General features: G+C 47.5%; 1 protein-coding gene across 2 annotated transcripts in view; it reads left to right on the top strand.

Moving 5' to 3' along the window:
* Positions 1 to 510: 510 nt before the first annotated feature.
* Btbd16 (BTB domain containing 16) overlaps positions 511 to 20,777 on the top strand; it is a 49,771-nt gene continuing 29,504 nt past the window's right edge. Inside the window, exons 1-7 of one of the 2 annotated variants that reach the window (XM_028769466.1) lie at positions 511 to 528; positions 3,013 to 3,161; positions 8,072 to 8,145; positions 9,690 to 9,833; positions 13,260 to 13,349; positions 14,668 to 14,782; positions 19,893 to 19,962. In XM_028769466.1, the coding sequence (XP_028625299.1) occupies positions 511 to 528; positions 3,013 to 3,161; positions 8,072 to 8,145; positions 9,690 to 9,833; positions 13,260 to 13,349; positions 14,668 to 14,782; positions 19,893 to 19,962 (660 nt within the window). Of the gene's footprint in view, positions 577 to 3,012; positions 3,162 to 8,071; positions 8,146 to 9,689; positions 9,834 to 13,259; positions 13,350 to 14,667; positions 14,783 to 19,892; positions 19,963 to 20,777 lie in introns of both variants that reach the window. The other variant, XM_028769464.1, reaches the window with a different exon arrangement.

Raw genomic sequence — 20,777 nt, 5'->3', positions numbered from 1 at the left:
TAGTCTCCTGATCCAAATAAAGAATGCATGTTCACCCTACTTGAGGCCATACATTGATCTTCATCCTCTTGACAATGTGAGAAGGCATATCTTGCTGCTCCTCCACCTGAGCTGCTTTTCCAAATTAATAGCATAGATCTATCTATCTATCTTTCTATCTATCTACCTATTCATCCACCCACCCATCCTTTCATCCACCCACCCATCCATCTATCCACCCATGCATCCATTCCATACTAGAGCTCTTGTGTAGTATGAGGCACTGCATCCAACTATAGAACAAACAAACAAACAAACAAACAAACACTTAGACAACCTCTGGCTTTGACACATGACCCATGTTTGAAGCTTTCTCATCATTCCTTTTATGGTAAAATATGGATTCTTTAGCTCAGCCTGTTCTACAGTAGTCTGATGAGATGCTTTAGAGATGTAGTAAAATGTTCAGCTTTAGTTCTTTGTCTTCCAGGTGCGCCTCACTTTCCTCCAGTGTCATCTCCACTATCATCCATGAAAATGTTGAACTCAGTAAGTAGATCCTTTCACAAGAAGGCCAGTGACAGCAGGTCTGGGGAGGTGGTTATAGATACAAAACCCAGAATTCACAACTCAAGACGGGTAAGGGATAGTTTATTCTGGAACCAAATGTAAGTGGTCGTGGCTCAGGAATGCGCATTTCAGATATTCTGAGTTCCATTTTCTAACGTGCCTTTATGGCATTTTATACTAACAGATCACTGTCAAGTGCATTGGCGGGAATATCAAGGCGTGGGAAACTCTCTGCTACAGATAGAGGTGTTAGCTGATGACATTTTGAGTTTTTAAGTTGTTAATACATTGCGAAACTATTTCACCTGATAGTCACAAGGGTGTGTCAGACACAGAGGCAAGCAAGGAATGGCCTGTAAGGAGACTGAAGATAGCCCAAGATAATTTCACTCTGGGTCTGCGACATTCCACAATCACTGAAGTCCTAGTCACTTCATCAGCCTCATAGACATGTCTTTCTATGGAACCTTTCATTCCTCTGGCTCAGTTGCCATTTGAGACTGAGGGCTTGAGTTTAATCTCCCAGCATCCATAGAAAACCCAAGTGTGGGTGGAGTACCCCAGTGTTGCGTGTGAGAAAAGACTAGAGAATCCTGGGCTTTCTAGACAGCTATTCTTGCTGAATTGATGAGCTCTAGGTTCAGTGAGAGTCCTAATTCAAAAAATAAAAGGGTGATAAAGATATCCAATGTCAACCTCTGGCCATACACACATGTTCATGCACACAGGCATTTACACACACACACACACACACACACACACACACACACACGCACACACACAGAGTGGTTATAGGAAGGCAGGCAGCACAGGGTTACAGTGGGGTTCTCATGTTTTCATAAGGGCCAGGGCATGCACCACTGAGTGCCTCAAACTTGACTGGCTGTCTACCGGGAAGAGCGAGTCTAGGCAGCACTGTTCAGAAAGCAGAGCGCAGCCCCACAGCTGAGCAACCCTTGCTCGTGCCTTAAGCCTACAACTAAAGTCAATCCATAGCTTACAGCCACCTGGCTAGGCAGCCTGCTAAGACATACTTCCTAAACAGTTTTCATTTTATCCTCTTAATAACTCTAAAAACAGGGTGATATCATCATGGTCACCATCTTAGTCAGCATTATCGCTACCGCCACCACTACCGTAACCAATGCCACAGCATCATCACCGTCTGTGTCACTACCATCACTACCATTACTATTAACACACCACTTTAACTGTCATCACCAACATCATCACCATCATTCCTTCCACTGCCATACCTGCCGTCAGCACCATCACCACCATCACCATCATCACCAACACACGGACCATGACTTACTATCGTCATCATCTTTGCAATTATCATAATCACTATGTTCATCTTTGTCACTATTCCCATTGAAGCTGATTCCTATTTTGCATGACGTCTGAGGGGGCTCAGGAGGTTAAGTGACTTGCCCAAAATTGTCAATCAGTAAGTGACAATGACAGGGACTGAACTGGGATCCCATATCTCCACCTATTCTCTTGGTGCCTGGGTGGCTTAGGATTGATGACTTCCATGGATCCCTTGTGCTGAGTGATTCTTGTTAGATGTCCCAGTCATCAGTCGGAAGGTTAGATTCCTGGTGTTCTTTTCCCTTAAGGAAACTGTATGAATATTCCTAGCAGCATGATTCGTAACAGCTAGAGGCAGAAGCAATTCAGATGTCATCAACTGATAAAAGATAAGCAAACGGTGGTGTAGTCACACAATGTGGTATCAATCAGCCTTGTAAAGGAAGGGTGTACTGATAGATACATGCATGAACCATGGAATGAAGCCAACTGGCAGGAGCCAGACACACAGAACCAGACATTGTGACATTCTACATTTACGATATCCAGGGCGAGCAAAGGTTTTTGAATCAGAAAGCAGCTTAGTGATCACCAGCAGTGGGGGAAAGAGACGGATGGGGAGGCTGATGGACACAGGGCCTTTGGTGGGTAATGAAGATGTTCTAGAGCTGGATAAAGGTGGTGGTGGCATAAGACTGTGCATGTAATAAACACCACCGAGCTGTATGTCATAATGAATAAGATGGTGAACTTTCTACTGTGTATTTTACCAAAGAGAAAACTCTGTGTCCATAGTATCTCTCCAACTGATGTTAGGCTAAGTACTCAAGGAACAGTACTTAAAGCACGGTACTATCCCTACTTGTGGATTCTTAGCTACCTACCAAAAAGCAATTGGCCTTTTTGCCCCTGGCTGTTCTTGTTCCAGACCCCAACTTCTGAAGTAATTCATAGTTTGAACCATAGGACATAGACAGCATCCTTTATTTGGAAAGATGCCCCATGAGAAACACTAGCCAGGTCCTAGAATTCGCAAGCAGTTTAAAGTTTGCATTGGTTTTCTTTGTGTTGTACAGTCTGGGAAAGCTATACTGTGGATGAAGTTAAAGCTCACTTTCTCTCTCTCTTTCTCTCTCTCTGATCTAGCAGCGCAAGGTTCGGCTGGAGCGCCGGATTGTTGGTGCAACCAACCGATGGCGTTTTCCCCAAGACCATTTCTGCGGAGACTTGCTGGCACTCTCCCAGATGTGCAATGTTTTGAACATAGACCTTGACGAAGCTCTGAAGAACCCAGACAGGTAGGGAGGGTCAAATGGCCATGACAGAGAATGGCAGCCCAAAACGGGAAGGGGAGGTCTTGATGACCAGACCACGCTGACTAGTCTTGCTAGTCAGGGCTGCTACATGTTAGACTTCGGTGCGCAGCTTGGAACAGACAACAGCAGACCAAATGGTTCCAAAGGGGAGAGGGTTTATTCAGGGCAGAGGGCAAAGGTAGGGAGAGAAATGGGAGAAGATAGTGGAGAAAGAAGGGAGAGAGAGGAGAGAAGTGGAGGCTGGCCATGACCACGTGGAGAGAGGGGGAAGGGAAGGAAGGAAAGGCGAGGAGAAGCTAGAGGCAAGAGAGTAAGAGAGTAAGAGAGAGAGGAGGAGGCAAGCAGCCCCTTTTATAGTGGCACGCCTACCTGGCTGTTGCCAGGTAACTGTGGGGCAGAGCATACCTGGGTGTTGCCAGATAACTGTGGAGGTGGAGTTTAGACAGAATACTAACACTACAGGCATGTCTGAAAGGAAGCTTCACTCAAGGACCATACATAGGGAAGCACAGGGTCTGGAGAGACTCCTTGCTCTGACCAGGTCTGCCAATGGTGATTAATCCTTTATAGATGAGCTTCGGACTCTCACAGGAGTCTAAATTTGTCATCCAGGGACCAAATGATCTCTTGAAAAAGCTCCGTGGCTAAGTGTTTGGATGTTTCTCATGGATTCCCATTTTCACCCAGCCTACCATTCCCCTTCCCTCTGTTAGTAACTAGTCTGAGCCTCAGGCTAGACCATCGCTTCTCCAAATTGTGAGTTCTGCCTGTCCAGGGGACATAGCAATGGACCTTACTACAGAAAGGTCCCTTCACTTCCTGGTGCATTTGCCCTGACTTAATACCACTAATCTCTGAACCAGCAGGGCCTGTCTCAAGAGTTCATGGTTAAGTCTAGCTAAGCAAAAGCTGCCTCCTGGAGCAGCTTGGAAGATGTGCTGGCATAGAAGATCCATGCTTGTTGAGTGACTGGTTAAATGTAACCGTTAGCCAATGGCTAAACCTCACCCAGCCTCACTCTCCTCATCTGTGAAATGGTTATGATAGAAACTCCTTTGAAAACTCGATGGATAATTAAATCTGCTGCATGATATCAGGGTGTATTAGAAACCTTTATTATTAGTCTTACAAATAGTAGACTCTGAATAAATTGAGCATTTAGCCTGGTGGAGTCTGCCACAGGGGAAGTATGGGAGATGAATTTTCTTCCATGAACATGGATCACAATTCTGTCTCTGTGGTGGGAATCTATCCCTGGGACTATGAAAAACTTTTGGGAAGCACCATAAAGGCTCTATTTATTTTTCTGTTTATTTATTTTTATATTGATAGACAACATTTAATTTAGGTAATAAAGAACATATTCTTAGTAACATTGTACCTTTAGAGGAGACTCTCTGATCTCATGTTCCAAGGCCAGTGTGTGTGGAAGTACCTGGAATTGCACTGTGTAGTACACATGTGTCTCCCAAAGCCTACTCAGTTCCCAGCCCCGACCCATCAGTAACGTCTTGTCCCTGCCTCTTGGGTTGTAACTGTGGCTTCCCCAACATGGGTTCATTGTCATCTTTAACAGAAGCCAGATCAAACTAGTAAATACATCACACCAAGGGCCACTCAGCTCCCTGCCCCTGGCTCCCGGCTCCTAGTTATTTTGGGTGTGTAGTGCTGCCTTGCTCAGGTCAGTGACCTGCACGTCATCCAGCTGGCCAGCTCTGCTTGTTGTGTCTGTGGGTTTCTAGGGTGTGGGGGACTCTGAGTCTGCTCACTCCTAAACACTGTGCAGAGTTGGGAGCTGAGAGACACGAAGGTGTTGACTCCTTTGATACGGTTTTAGTTTCTTATCTGTAAATTGAATATGAATGTTCTCGTATGTGACATGAGTCCTGGAAAGATACACTCAGTAAAAATAAGAAAAGCTGTCTTGGTGGGGGGTTGTTCTGGCATATGTGGGCACACTATCATTTACCCAAAAGAGGCAGCATGGAGGTGGTGTTGCCCAGCCAAGACTTAAAGGTAGGGCCCACCCACTAAGGTTCCAGGCATGCTGGGAAATGGGCCCAGGGTCTGCCCTTCCTGGTCTCTGGCTGGTGACCCTGGATGATGTTTTCCTTTCGTCTGGTCTGCAATGCCAAGTCTGTATCTAGGTCAGGAAGGTCTTAAAAAGTAATGAAGATGGTAATAGGAGAGACCGTGATATTTTATCAGCATACAGTTATGGAAGAGGGATATTAGGGACATGTGACTAGGTTAAGGGGAGCAAACATCAGCCAAGTGTGGGGTTAATTCCAGTAGGCATCCCAGACTCCCAGACATTCACCTTCCTACTCTTCCAAGACCTTTTTTTTTCTCTCTCTCTTTTTTGTTTCAAAACAAGGTTTCTCTGTGTAACAGCCCTGGCTATCCTGGAAAAACCTCTTTTTAGACCATGCTGGCCTTGAACCCACAGAAATCTTCCTGCCTCTGCCTCCTGAGTGCTGGGATTAGAGGCTTGTGCCACCATACCCTGTGAGGCATCTTTGTTTTATAGTGAAAGCTCTGAGATTAAGAGGCAGGTCCCAAGGCCCTGTGGAAGAAAATGGAGGGTCTGAGACCCAGGTCTATGTAGTTCTGCCCAGTTAGTCAGATTGGAGTCCATGACACCTAAGCATCAAGTCAGCATTCTCACACGTGGCTTGTTGCCAGAGGCCTATACACCATGAGAAACTTCCTGAATCCCTTTACTCTTTCTTGATCATGGGCCACAGCTTGAGGGAACAAGTGCCAGCCTATGAACACATTACCGTTGCTCCCTGCCACATCTTCACAGGGCATTTCTCCTCCTGGTGCGTGAAGGGATGTTGTGTGTACCAAAGACTCTACCAATGGTCCCAAAGTGAGCCAGCGTCTTGAAGTCTACAAAGACATGCATAGTAAACAGCCATCACACCCAGGAGAGGCAGCGTGGCCATGTGGTCATCTGGCATCTCCTGGCTTAGCTGGTAATAGGGATGTTTATGAGGCTGGTTGAGCTCATGGACGATTCCCTGTGTTTTCCAAAACCCATCCCCACTATTTAAGGCGATGGTCTGAACTCTTAACCCTGCCTAGGTCTTCTCAGACATGTCAAGTGATTGAGGGAAGGTATGAGGGTGGCTGGGTCCAGTCTATCTCCTAATAGGAAAACAACTCAGGCTCCCAAGTGCCTTCCTGAGGTTGAGTCACTTGCAGCCACCTCTGGAAAGGATGGCATGCTGTCACTATTATTCCGGAAACAGGCTCCCACCCAAACCGCCTCCATGCACCTGGCTCATGAGGGCTCTGAATCACTGGGAAACAGCATTTCCAAGTGGACACTGGGTTACACAGACCAGATGCAGTCTACAAGCATCCCTTGGCTAGTTGCCTTTCTTGGGATGATCGTCTTCTGAGTATGTGACTCACGTTTTAGTTTATTTCCACACTCTGCATGTGGAGTACATAGTGTCTGTGCAAACCATTATCGCATTGCTATTCATACTTATGGACTCAGCTGACACTGACTGAACACATGCACGGTGACTTGTGCCAGGGTCACAGCAGTAAACAGGCACCCTGCCTGTTGTTATGCACAGGGCACAGAAATAGACAGGCAACCAGAAGACATTGCAGTAGGTCTAATGGGACAGTCTTGGAGCATATAGGGGATGGGGCGCTGGACCAGAGAAAGCAATGATGTTGCTTTTCCTAGAGAATTAGTAAGAGCCCTAGGAGAGAGGCAGGAGAATCCTCAACACAGGAATGGGTGTGGGAACTGCGTTCATGAAGCCAGAAAGGGCTGCAGCCAGAGTGGGAGGCACAAGGCTGTAGTGAGGCAGGAGCTTGTAGCTTAGCCAAGGAGTCTATAGGGACTCAGTGGTGGATCCCCAACAGAAGAGACAAGACCAGTTCTGTGTGTTGTGTGGGGTGTGAATCCAAGGAGGAAAATGCTGGGAGGCTGGGAGACAGACAGTGACTGGGGACATAAGGCATAGCCTGGAGAAAGGGTGAGAAACGAAGGCGAAGATGCATGAACAGATTGAAAAGAGCATCTCATCAGATGAAGACAATGCCAGGCTCGGGTACCTAGGGGTCCATTTCTTGAAACAGAAACTGGAGGAGAGGAACAGAGTTGGGTTTGGGCTAGACTGTGAGGTTAATTTTCAGATGTCCTGAGACTGGTAGCATATGACAGCAGTTAATATCCTAGAAAAGAACTCCCTATGCTCTTCCCCAGGAGATAGTTATTGAGTACCTACTGTATACCATTGTTTTAGCAACTTTCCAAAGGAAGTACCATTCTACTGGCAGGGGTAACCTTGAATACCTCCTGGGTAAGTCAAGCTTACCAGCAGAAACAGGGATCAGTGTTTTGGGATCAGCCATACTGAGAGTTGAGAAAACTCTCACATCTCAGCTGTGATGGGGTGATGTTTCAGGGATGGATGCTGTAAGGAGAGATGATGCAGGGATGCTCTAATGACGTATCTTGTGCAGATGGATGCTGTAAGGGTAGTGTAGAAGATGAATGGTATAGGGACTTATGTTTTAGCTATCTATATAATAGCATGAGTTGTGGCCCAGTTTATGAACCCTGCCATGAAACACTATCACAAAGTTGGTGAACAATAGTGACCATATCAGAAAGGAGAAACAGGTACCCTGGGTCACACAGACAAACTAGCGCCAAAGCCAAAGCTGGATGGAGCTACATGACCATCTGGGTCCTATCTGCTGCAGGAACTTAAGGTTTGGGGAATTGTCCTTCTTTCTCTAACTCTTGGCCCACATAAGACATACAGAGCCTGTCACCTACACCTTTTATGACTTCTTTAGTTAGGAAAAAAAACACTTAATATTAACTGCCGGATCTTCTGTTTGTGTTTTCTCTCAAGATTATGTACTTCAAAATTCCAAAAGCTTTTCTCTGAGAATGTCATGAACAGTGGCACCCAAAGTGGGGAAGCAGGTGAGTTGCCACCAGTGGACTCAACAGAGCTATGCTGACTTCATGAGCCTCCTATGTTCCCTGTGGAAGGGAGCCAGCCATTGGCAGGTGTCTGTTCTGTGGACCACAATTCTCATGCACCACAGTGTCTAACATGAGGCAGGTGCCTGTAAACAGTTTCCTATGTATGATGAGTGGAACCACATATACATATGCATATGCATGTCACAGTGGGCACATAAAGACAAACACACTGATGTCAATAAGTAGCCTTGAGAGAAGTCTAAACATAGCATCTGGAGCAGGGCAACTGGGGTTTTGTCCCTTTGGGATTTAGCCAGTCATGACAGACATCCTGCTTGACACTTGCCCCCAAAGGATTTTCCTGTGATCGGAGCATAAATCAGAATAGGAGAAAGGTCCACTGAGCCAGGTGAGGAAGGTCAGAAGAAACTGTGGTGGGTTTTTTCCATACCTTTTGTTATGCTGGAGACTGAACCTGGACCCTCATGTATACCAGTCATTCACTCTACCATGGAGCCACACCTCTACTCCAAAGTCAGCCTCTTAAAGGAGTTGTTCAGGGTTAAATTCCTTCTAAGGTCAGAGACAACCTCTTTTCCACGGGAGAGCTAATAACTTATTCTCATCTGCCAATTCTAATATACTTAGAGAAGCAATCTGAGACCTTCTTATAGCGAGGAGAAAGAATATCAGGATTAATTAGTGATGTCTGTCATGTAATGGCCATCTTCAAATTTGAGATTCATGTCCAGAGAGGAAGAATACTGGATCTATAATTCTATTCCTTTCTATAGTCACCCCACATATATGGGACTTTTTTTTCTAACCAAGCATAAACAAAGTACCTGAGGTCATCCAAGATTTAACATGCCAACTCAATTTCTTAACTTCAACTCGAAACAATCTCTTAAGTTGGTGAATGACACTATCAGGAAGAGAACACAGGTACCCCAAGTCACATAGTCAAACTTTTTTGCCAAGAAACAGCAAGTGACCCTTTAGAACTTGTCTGGTTTGGGACAATTGTCTCTTTCACCATCCCCCTCCTCCAGCTCAGTGCTAACAGTAAGAACAGAGTCATTCAGAATCCTCCCACCTTCTCCCCTCATGCCTCACCGCCACCTGGCATCCTTGTGTCTTTCACCTGCCCCTCTATCAAGGTCTCCTCTTAACCATCTATGACAGACACAGGGGAGAATGGCCCACATAAAGCACTCCACAGTTTGTAAATGGCTTCCTTTACAGTGCCCTCTTACTTCAATATGAAACCTCCCAAGAGAGTCCACCCAAGAGTGTCCCTAAAGAGCCCCTGAGTTAGAGGGCAGCTCTCAACCTTGTCCACAGCACTAGAAACACTGATTGCCATACACTGCAAATGTAGCTCCCTCAAAGCCAGCAAGTGCTTGGCCCCACACTACACTAAGGCCTCGAGAAGCCACTTGTTCTCATTGTCTGCTGAATAGCTATGGCCGTTGTGGGAGAGACTGCATCTCCAGGCAGCAATGTTCTTGAACTGACCAAACATCGTTTTCTCTCCTCAGACGTGATCCTTGAATGCCTCGGCTTCATGTGGGAACTCCACCACCCTCAGATTTTTCAGTCTGAGACCTTGGCCAAGCTCTACTTGACAGCCCTGATACAGAACACAAAAAGCCCCCAGAGGGACCTGGACAAGATTCTGAAAGGTAGTCTCTCCCAGGGGACCTGGGACGGGAGCCACAGATACCCTTGGCATTCCAGGAACCTAGCTTGACCTGTGGTCCTCCTTAGTGGCAAATCACGCTCTACAGTGCAAGCTCACCATGTCTGCTTCCTCAGCCATGAGGTGGGATGATAGTTCTCATTGCGTGATGTTGGAGCCAAGAGGAGGTAATGGGCGTGGGGTTCTAGAACAATGCCTGGTGCACAGCAAGCTCTCTGTGCATCTCTACTATTGTCTTAAGACATAGATTCTGCCTACTTAGAGGAGACAAGATGGGCTACGGTGAATCTCCAGAAGAACTTTCTGGAAGGAAAGCATAGTTCTGAAATCTGTCACCTGTTTCCCTGTTCATGCTGGTTAGAGGTTCACATGTGTTTGTCCTTCTGTTTCCTTACCTGATGTTCCATTTTCCTTTTCTTTTTCTCAACTTAATCTCTTTCCAAAAAGAGTTTCGGGCACTTCTTTTATTCTCCTCTCTTTACCACCTCACCTCCTCGGGCCTCCTCTTTCCTGGTCCTTATGTCTTCTCCGGTTACAATACTAACTTCTCCAGCCGGCAGCCTGGCCTTGCTCCAGACTGACTCATAAGCAAATGACATGGAAAACCCACGGTCCCCAAAGCCAGTCAACATGCTGGTCAGGGCAGGATTACATTTTCAGGTCATGGAAGCAATGCTTTGTTCTGGAGCCACCCAGGCAATCAGAGCCCCCAGTCACTGCCCCTCCCTGAGCCTGGAGTGCATTCTCCTACCAGCTAGAATCCACCTGGCTGAACAGCATCTGACTTACCAGGGAGCCAAATATATATGCTGCTGTGATGCTCCACGGAATCGTGGAGGCCTGGCCCCTTCTTGTGATGTCTTTGCTGTTCCTAAGCACTCGCCCCATGTGCTCGAAGATAGGGCTGCCTTCCTCCATTTTCCCACAGCTCAGGTCAGACCATTGGCAGAACCATCCATACAGGCTCTGGTGACTTAGAGAAGGGGTACATTGGAAAGTAAGAGAGCCCAAGGTAGGAGTGAGGGGGGGTGGCAGTACTCATGTTGTCTTTAATGGCTCCAGAACAGTGTCACTAACAGAGAAAGGGTCCTGCCCTTCAAATCCAAGACCCCTGCTGGTGATGAGGCTAAAAATATCAGAGAAGATTCAGTGACTGCCACTGCTCACACACTGATAAGTGCTGGGTCATGTATCTCCAGGATGTTCCATGGGACAGTCACCACCCTCTCTCTGCCTTTAGAAATCAGCAGAGCCTCTGTCCCAGGGCCACACACTGATCTCATAATCCTTGCTGGGGGTTTGTTGGGAAGGTCTGTCCTTGGAGCTGTCCTGGAGTTGGCGCAGACAAAGCTTCTGGGAAAGCTCTGGAGAGCTGAGCTCTGTAGGTTCCCCAGGCTTCCCATGGCTGTTCATCCTCTTTCTACCTCACATTGATAGGCTGCTGAACTTGGAACTGGTGTTTATTGTCTAGGATGAAATCCAAAGGAAACAACCTTTTCTGCTAAGCATAGGCTGGCTGCCTTGATTTCCACAGTCCTCAGGAACATGGCTAGTTTCCTATCTGTCTGGGTGTCCCTAACATGGAGAAAGTTTGAGCCTGTGTGTCTGTCTCTCACTCTGGCCTAGCTGATACGTTCTTTCCTTCAACAAACACTGGATGCTGTGCTTATACCAGGCATCTAGGGGGGGAAGAAAAACACCAAAATGATGATGAAATATGGTAAGTGGCATGATCCATTATAATACTAACCGCTCCCGTCCTGCGTGCCTACTGTGTGCAAGACATTTGTGTATAGTGTCATTTGCTTTTGGCAATAGGGGTAAAATCAATTGGCAAGAGAAACCATGCACACAAGAATCTCTGCCATCAAGTGGAGATGAAGGTGATCTAGAGCTAAGGAAGACCTGGCACTTAGTGGGTACAGAGGTAGGCAAGGGTGGCGCTTAGTGGGAGTTTATAAACATTTGCTGAATGGGAATCTGAATACAGATAAACGTTGGAGGATTGTGCGGGGATGCTGAGGAAAGGGAACTTCTGTTAGCTCGTGCTTTCTGAAGCATCACTTCCTCTCTGGCTCCCATCTCGCGCACCTTGGGCTCTGTGGTGCTAGACCTATTTGTTTTTGTCAATTCCCCTAACACTGACTCAGGGCTAGTGTGTGAAAGACCATGACGCATCCTTGGGATGCTGTGTAGCCATCAGTGTGCTGCCCAGTATCCTTGGGATGCTGTGTAGCCATCAGTGTGCTGCCCAGTAAGTATAGTAACAGACCCGTGGTATAACAGCAGGTTGTCTACGTTGGTCTTTACAGAAGAAACAGGCCATGTAGTTGGGGCAACGGTGCTATCCGCCATAAGGGGTCAGCCAGGGAAGGGGACCTGTATATAGGGCCCTTAGAGAAGGAGAAAGGCAGGAAGGGAGTGTCACACTACTCAGGAAAGCAAACTCAGACAGGAAAGTTTAGGACCTAGGAAGAAGAGCAATGGAGAAAAGTTGGTAGCCATGAAGTTCCTGGGATCACAGGCAAAGCTCTGGCCTCCATGAGAGAGTATGATCATGGACACCTCCTCTGAGAGCCTCCATTTAGAACAGCTCCAAGAACACAGATTAGCTAGCAGTTCATTGACCCGCCCTATCCCTTTCCCCAGAACTCTTCAGTGGCAAGGATTCTCAATTTAAAACCCACGGGGCAAAGCAACAAGAGCCACTGTAGGGGGCTTGTGAAATGGCTCAGCAGACAAAGGTGCTCGCCACCAAGGCTGACAATTTGCATTTGATCTCTGGGATCTCAATGGTGGAAGGAGGGAACCGACCCCCTCAGATTGTCTTCTGACCTCTGCATGTGCGATGGCATGTCCCCCAACCAATCAATAAATGAACGTTAACAACATTTTTAAAAAGAAGAGAGCCACCACACGGATGTCACAGCCCTCACTCATCCTTCAGCAGGAGGCCTCTGTGTTTCCACTTGCTACTTGTTCTCTGCCCACGGAGCCCAGGCATAAAAACCAATGATTAAGGCCCCTACCTTACCCTCAAACTGCTCACAGCCTAGACAGGGGTGGGGGATGGATTGGGGATGGGAGGTGGGCGGGTGAAAGAAGGGGACAGAAAGAGGGGCAGAGAGGGAGACATGGTAAACATGTCCAGCACAATGCAGGTTTTAGTCACCCATCTTGGCAATGCTAAGATCACTGTGGGAAGCTGGGAGAAAGTGTCACGGGAGCTTCTGGATCACTTTGCAGCTTCTTGTGAGTCGTAAGCTATTTCAAAATAAGTAGTCACCCCCTAAAGTGCACCTACCAAACAATGGAGCTAAATACAAACAACATGTGCCAAGATCCAGGCTGTGCACAGGGTGTGGGCAGGGCCTCGGTCTCCATCTCTGTTCTGCGTTTCCTTCACTAGCTCATCCACTGGGGAAGATCAAGAAAAGGTCCTCTGTAAAGAAGATCATCATTTCCCTGAGGATCAATGACCCGGCAGTCACCAGAGTTGGTAATGTAACCCACCTTCATGTTCTGAGAAGGCCACAGAATGTCCCTCCCAGAGACAAAAAACAAACAGCAAAACATAACATACAAGTGAGACACACTCCCCCTCAAGAATACTGAGCAGGGACTGGAGGGGTGGTTTAGTCAGTACCGAGCCTGCTGCATGAGCATAAGTACCTGAGTTCAATCTCCAGCACTCAAGTAAAAAGCCAGATGTATGCACATCTGTAGCCCAAGTGCTAGGTGGGGTCGGGCAGGCAGACATAGGCAATCCCTGACCACTGGCCAGCCAGCCTAGCCAAATTGATGACATCTGGGTTCAGCAAGAGACCCTGCCTCAAAAAAATCAGTTGGCAAGCGATTGACAAGTTACTTGACATCAACCCCTGACCTTCACACATACTAGGAAAAATAGAGGTAAGTAGATTACACCTAAAGATCAATATGGCCACTGGTTTGGGAACAAGATAGAAGAAAGGAAGAAAGTACAGGCTTCTCATGCCTGGGAGAAGCAGAACATCCCTACGGAGCTTATACCTATAGGCACAAGGATACCCACAGGCCTATGCTTCTTCCCAAGCAGCATTTGGCCTGCCCCCTCCCCATTGTCTCCCACTGTCTGGGGGACAACAGCTGTAGAAGGTTCCTACAGAGTGTTCAGCCTTTCCCCAGCTTCCCCAGTCAGTCATGTGTGTGAACACAGAACTCATGACAAGCTCTGATAACACAGGTTTGTGGGTAGGTAGGTCAGGAGCAAATGCCCCAGAGCAGTGGTACAGCTTGCAGTCCTCAGAGCATGCTGCAACAGCAGAGCAAGACTGTGTTGGAACATGTTGCACTTGGAGGAGGCCAATTCCATCTGACCCCTAGTCAGGCAGCCTGGTTCCTAAATCATTAAATTATCCTGGCTCTTCCCAGGAGTGCCTGCCCTTTTCTGAAGTTCTCAGGCTCCAAGGGAAACCCATCATTAAGTTCCTTCATAGATGTAGAGAAACAGTCCTATGGGGCCATGGGCCCCAGATTAAGGGAAACCTGGGGGACATGCTCGTCTTGTGATTATCTGTCACACACACACTCTGAAGGCAGGCTCAAAGAAGCAGCTTTATAGTGGAGATCAGCTTTCCTTGTCTTCATCCTCAGCTTCTCCAGGAAGCCGTGGATCTAGGTGGTCACCTGACCAGGTAGGGTCTGTATCAAAGCCAGCACTTCTCACCTTTCCTCCAAGTATCTCCACCCCATCCCAGCTGTAGATGTAGCAAGGCCCCCAGGTAGGCGCAGAAAGCCCATGTTAACGGGTCCCCCCTCTGCTACTGCCTCTCCAGCCTTTGCCCTGGCCCTGAAGAACCTCTACATGAACGAGGTGGAGATGACCGTGGACAACGTGCTGGGCGTGATGGCTTCTGCTCATATCCTCCAGTTCAATCGACTGATTCAAAAGTAAGGACAAGGAGGGGCAGACCAGCCTGGGCAAACTGGGAGTATTCTTTGCATCTTATTTCAGGAAACAGTCCTCTTTCTTGGAGTTCCTCTGTACCAAGCCTAACTTAGAGCCCAGAAAGGGACAACTTGAAACTCAAACTGATGCATTAAGTGTTTTTTTTGGCAGCCCCGATGATTTTTGTGTGCATTGGCTAAGTGACTCTTGATTCATAGGAATGCATTACAAGTGGGGAGATACTACCATGGGGAGAGAGAATGCCAGCATGTAAAGTGACTTCCTTCAAACTTGGCTTGCTTATGTGAAGTTACTCTGTGCTGGTGCTTCTTAAAGTGTTTGTGTGCAGAGAAATCCCTTTGTGGGATTTGTCTTTCTAGACTACCCTGTTCCTTCTCCAAGTCAGAGGGATATATTCATACTCTTCCCATTTGGTCTTGAAGACAGGAGTAGAACTGAGTTTTGTGGCTGTCTGATCTTCAATGAAACTTAGTACAAAGACTTAGGACAAGGATAATCTGCCTGGCTCATTTAACCTCTTCAGGCCTCAGTGATTTTTTAGTTTGGGTTATAGCTGACGAGGTCATACTGTATAGCCCAGGCTGCCCTTGAACTAGCAACCTTCCAGCCTCAACCTCCTGAGTGCAAGGATGTCCCACAGCTCTTGACAAGCCTCAGTTTGTCTGTATACGTGAGTGAGTATCCTACTCAAGCCAACAGAAGACACCATCTGCTCTGATAGGGCAGAGACAGGCTTTCTCCCAGGGAATCTAGAAGGATTCCACTCATTAATTTTAGAGGCCACATACTCGGATTCAATGCAATATGTTTCTGAGCCATTGAGGATTCTGAGGGTACCTGAGGATGCCTCAGGCCAGGTACTCTACCTGGAGCTTCCTACAGGTTTATTGAGGGATACAGATGCTCCCCAAGCCAAGCACTTCAGGTGCTCAGAGGTCTGGAATGATTTGTAAGGGACGTAGTGAGAGGGATTTGGGGTTCTGAGAAAGTCTTCCAGTATGTCTGTGTGGCCAGAGGTCTGTGTAGCTATGCATGATGGGAGCATAGCAGCTAAGTCAGAGCCAGTTTGTGTGGTGTCTTGCAGTCATCTAAGGAAGCTGGCCTTGATTCTTCTTGATGGGTAGGAAAGCCAGACATTGCCTGAGACTTCCCCAACTCCTTATGTCATAGCTGACCCCCACTTCAGCTTGACCTAGCCTGTTACTGTGATAACTGTGGAAGTGCAGCTTGCTCGCTCAGATCATGTCTGAGCAGCTGCTTCCCAGGCCCACATATTGGCTCCTTCCTCTGGAAGGGAGCCTCTAGCTACCTTCTGTCTCCACCCTTCACCATCCTGTCTCCAATACTGGAAGCCTTATACAACAGCTAGAACCCTGTTTCTAGAGTATCTGTGGCTGGGCCAAGAATAGAAGATCCTTTGTTCTCTTGCCTCCTCCCTTGCCTTATTCTGGGTGCCAGAACAGGAAGAATGTTGCTTATAATGAGCCAAACCTATTGACCTGTTCATGAGCCTGGGCAGATGAGTCCTGCCCCAGATTCTTCACATGACCCCAGTGAGCTTAGTATTCTAGGTCAGAGGCCAGGGCAGGTCTGCCACACAGCTGAGCCTGTGTTGGAGAAGCTGGTGGTACCATTGGCAGGGATGTGGTATGTGTGAGTATGTGTGCATGCATATATGCTCATGTAGTATGTCAGCAGTGCCCTGGGTAACACTGATAACACTATAATTTCAGGCCACAGATGAGACCCTGCAGGTTATCTCAGCTGGGTCCTGGTTCATGAGAAATCACACTGACGGTTGCTCAAGTCTGAATCATATATCCTGGAGGTCTTTGAGGGATGGGACCTGTGCACACATGTGCCAGTCACCTGGTGATGTTGCATAGATTCTTTCATTGATGTTCGCATTGGTACCTGGGCTGGGATCACAGCTGAGATCATGGCCGTCACAGGATGACTCAGGGTGGCTGGAGCAGAAGAGGAAGGGAAAGTGAATCAGGAGTTTAGGATGAGGCTGGTCATATAGGACCTCAGAGGTGACATCAGCAACTTCCTCAGTTGGTTTAGTCAGCAGAGCATGGTGAGCGGTTAGCAGGAACCACTATGTGGTATGGGCGTAGTACTTCAGGCACTGTGGGAAGCTGGTACTGAGGCAGAGCTGGGAGGCACAGAGGATCAGAGCTAAGTTTGGGGAGCAGTGGGACAGGCCCACGAGACATGAAGATGGGAACCAATGGGCCTCATAATCTTAGGAACCAGAGGTGTTAAAACAGAAGGAAGGGGTTCTAGTAGGCCTTGGCAGAAATGAAGATATTCTAAAAGACATTTGTCTCTCAGTCAGACTATCAGATTATTAAACAGTAAAAACTTCCCCCAGGAACCTCATGCTGAGGGAAGGAAAAGGTGCCGGCCAGAAGAGGTATTTGTCTTCCTGAAAGAGAGTTCACATGGTTCCAACAATTTGTCACGTGACTGTATAGGATGCCACTGAAGCCCAGACAGCGATGGGCCAGTTGTGGGTGGGACCACATGGTGACTGGGACTTCTTACATGTCCTTGGTCTTCTAATTAAACTTTAATTTCACATCAGGACCCCAGAGACAGACTTGGGGATGTGGGGTGGCTCACTGGATCTTGTCTCTCTTCCCAATGTGATCACAGTGGATAAAATCTCCTTTATTCCTGCTTTTAATTTAGCTCTATTTTAAATAATATATTTTTTTAAAAAATGTATGTGTATTGGTGTTTTGCCTGCATGTATGTCTGTGTGAGGGTGTCAGATCCTGGTGTTACAGACAGTTGTGAGCTGCCAGGTTGCTGCTGGGAATTGAATCATCCTGGTCCTCTGGAAGAGCAGTTAGTGTTCTTAACTGCTGAGCCATCTCTCCAGCGTCTAATTAGCCTCTTTTAATTGACTTATTGAGGATATGTGGATGCACCTGGCTTGGGACACAGGTTGTGACCCTTAAGTTCAATAACAAGATTACTACAGGCCTGGAATCTACTCAGCATGGGTTCTCCTGTGCTCACGACCAAGCCCCATCAGGGACATGGTCAACCTCCCCAAGTCAGTGAGGCCATCCTAGAATCCAATGGTAGAGGTTCACATGGTTGTGACCAGGTTACTTATTCATTCGCTGGTTCTCACCTTGTGCTTTAAAGTCAGTACATAAAATAAAACAGTTGGACACTTTAGTTTTTGTTTGTTTGTTTGTTTGTTCATTTGTATGTGCGTGTGTGTGAGTGTGTGTGTGTGTGTGTGTGTGTGTGTGTGAGAGAGAGAGAGAGACAGAGAAACAGATAGACAGACAAGGTTGGAAAAACTGAAACTTGCCCACCATAGCACCCTAGGCCTTGACCACAGCCCATCACACATTCAGCTCTGAACATCCTGGCAGCTAAGGCTAGCGGATGCTTGATGAGATATAAGAGATGGGTATTAAGATTACCTAAAAATCCAGAGGAACAAACGACTTTGTACAGGCACAACGGTTGTGGATATCTTCAGTGTCCTTGGTGATAGCCAGAGAGAAAATGGACAGTGAGCCTCTGTTCTTTTTCACTTTGGTGAAGATCCAGAGCAAAACACAAGTCAGGAAAGGCAATTCTCTAAGGTCATGGGCATTCTGGAGCCCCCTGCCCAGTGGCCACTCTGGCTCATTGACAAATATGTTTAAAATACATGGGGCCGATTAGATGACTCAGAGGGAAAGATTCATGCCACCAAGGCCAAGAACTTGAGTTTGATCTCTAGAAACCCCCAAGGAGGGAACTGTCTCCTACAAGTTTCCCTCTGAATCCACACGCCTGCCTTCGCACTCACAACTACACACACACACACACACACACGTAATCAATAGCACAAGACTCACCGGTTAGCTTTGAAGTGAATCTCAGCTGAGTTTGCAGTAACCACAGAGTGATAGTGGCCCTAACAATGTCTGAGAGCTCTGTGGCGGCTGCTCTCGGTGCCTTCTTCCATTAAATGAGCATGCCTCATGCTTGAAAGGGACTTAACGTCAGATAAGAAGGTTAAGTCACAGACACTTCCGAGGGGCCACCTTCCATGTGGCAGGGCACCCTTCAACAGCTCCCTACTCCCAGCTCACCTCGGTTTCTCGCTCCCCTCTCTCTGCATAGCAACTCGGTCACCCTAGCTTTGCCGCTACCATCTGCGCATGCTCCTGCCCCAGACCTTCGCGCATGCTTTTTCTTCTCTAGGGATGCTGGCCTCTGCCCCAGCCGCCTCTCCACCTGTTTCAGGTTCTAAATCCTACCCTTTTCGTTTCTGATTGCTTTTCAGATTTAAACCCAGTCAGGCTTCCTCCTTTCTGCATTCTCATGGTACCTGATGCTCCAGGTTGTTTAGTACAAAGGTGTCTAACCTTTTAACACCAATACACAATGTCTTCTACATGTGTGTTGGACTGTGATTTGGACATATCTCTTCTAACCCCTAACCAATTGCAACAGCATGACTATCTGTTCAGTGTGTACTTAGCAGGGTGTGTCATGTGTCTTTCCATTGGTCATTAGCTTTGTTTTTTTTGTACACCAAAGTCCTGGGCCAGTGCTGGGCATATGGTATGTGATCAGTAAATAGGATTTTGTTGTGAAACTGGTCAGTGGAAACCAGGCCTAGCTATGAGGAAGGACTGAGATATTCATCAGGAAGTTACTGCTGGAATCCATTTGTGGACAGAAAGGGACAATGTTTGAGGCCACCTAGCAGTGTGGCAGGAGGAAGAAAATGCCTTGGGCAGGAGGGCATCTGGAGGCTATCTTGGCAAAGCCTGAGTTGTTAGTTTCTCTGGCTCCAGGCCACGGTGCCACTCCCTGCTGATGAGGCTGCTCAGTTGCCTTCTGAAGAGTCTGGGCACCCTCTGGCCTCACTTCCCTGCCTTAACCCAGAGCTCTTATAACAGGCCACCTGGCTTTTGTCAAATCCCTAAAATAAGGTCCCCCTTGTCAGTGAGAGGTCTCTGTTGCCAACCTAGAGTTGAACAAAAGTCTCTGCCCCAACCTCCTCCCCAGCGCTGCCACCACCTCCTCTGACAGCCTATGTGGGCATCAGCAGCTCTCTCTCCACAGGTGTGTCAACATGATGCTCAACAGGCTCGCACCAAACACCATCAAGAACTTCTACTTGGCCGGCTGCAAGGTGAGAACGGCTGGGTGGGTGTGTGGGCCCCGGGGCGCCAGGGCTTCAAGAGCACCCAGATCCTGAGTGTCATCCAAAATGTCTACTCAAAGGCATGGAACCAAGAGTAGAAAATGCTTAGCTTCAGAAAGAGGAAAAGAAGGAAGGAAAAAAAGAAAGAAAGAAAAAAATTTTTAAAGATGCACGGATAAGAAAACGGCTTAAAATGCCTGAATCCCAGGATTTGAGAGCAGAAGCGGGGCTTTTCTCAGCAAGGCAGCAAATACCTTCTAGAATGTAGATGGAGTGAGTCCTGAGCTCTTGTACCACCTGGGCCAGCATGTCAGTGTTGGGGACGGTGATGCAGTACAGCTCTCGTTGTCAGGGGACAGTGAACACGAAGAAGAATGCAAACTGCTCAGGGCAGTGCCGAGGGCCAGCACTGAGTCCTAAGCCTCACCTCCTGATCTACCCCCCAGGCCACCCTTAGCTACCGCTCACTATGACTAGTGGCACACTCTGAGAGAGGCATGTTTCGGGGCGACAGTTCACACATAACCAGCCCATCAGAATGCTATAGCTAAGAATACCTTCAGTGTCTGCCAAGAACCACCTGGTTCTCATAGTCACTCCTCAGTTCTAGAAAGTCACTCTTGGTGACGCTGGTGACTCTGGTTGCCATTTCTCAGAAAGACTGGAAAAACCCAAATCCCAGGGACATGAAAGGTCTACCAAAACCCTCTCAAGATCCCCAATTCTAAAAGCCTCTCCCTCTCTCCCTTCTCCATTTTATTCGCTCTTTGGGAATTTCATATATAGTGTATTTTAGTCATATT

The sequence above is a fragment of the Grammomys surdaster genome, unplaced genomic scaffold, assembly GCF_004785775.1.
Source record: "Grammomys surdaster isolate TR1022 unplaced genomic scaffold, NIH_TR_1.0 192, whole genome shotgun sequence".
Classification (NCBI taxonomy): domain Eukaryota; kingdom Metazoa; phylum Chordata; class Mammalia; order Rodentia; family Muridae; genus Grammomys; species Grammomys surdaster.
This window is presented reverse-complemented; position numbering and strand designations above follow the sequence as displayed.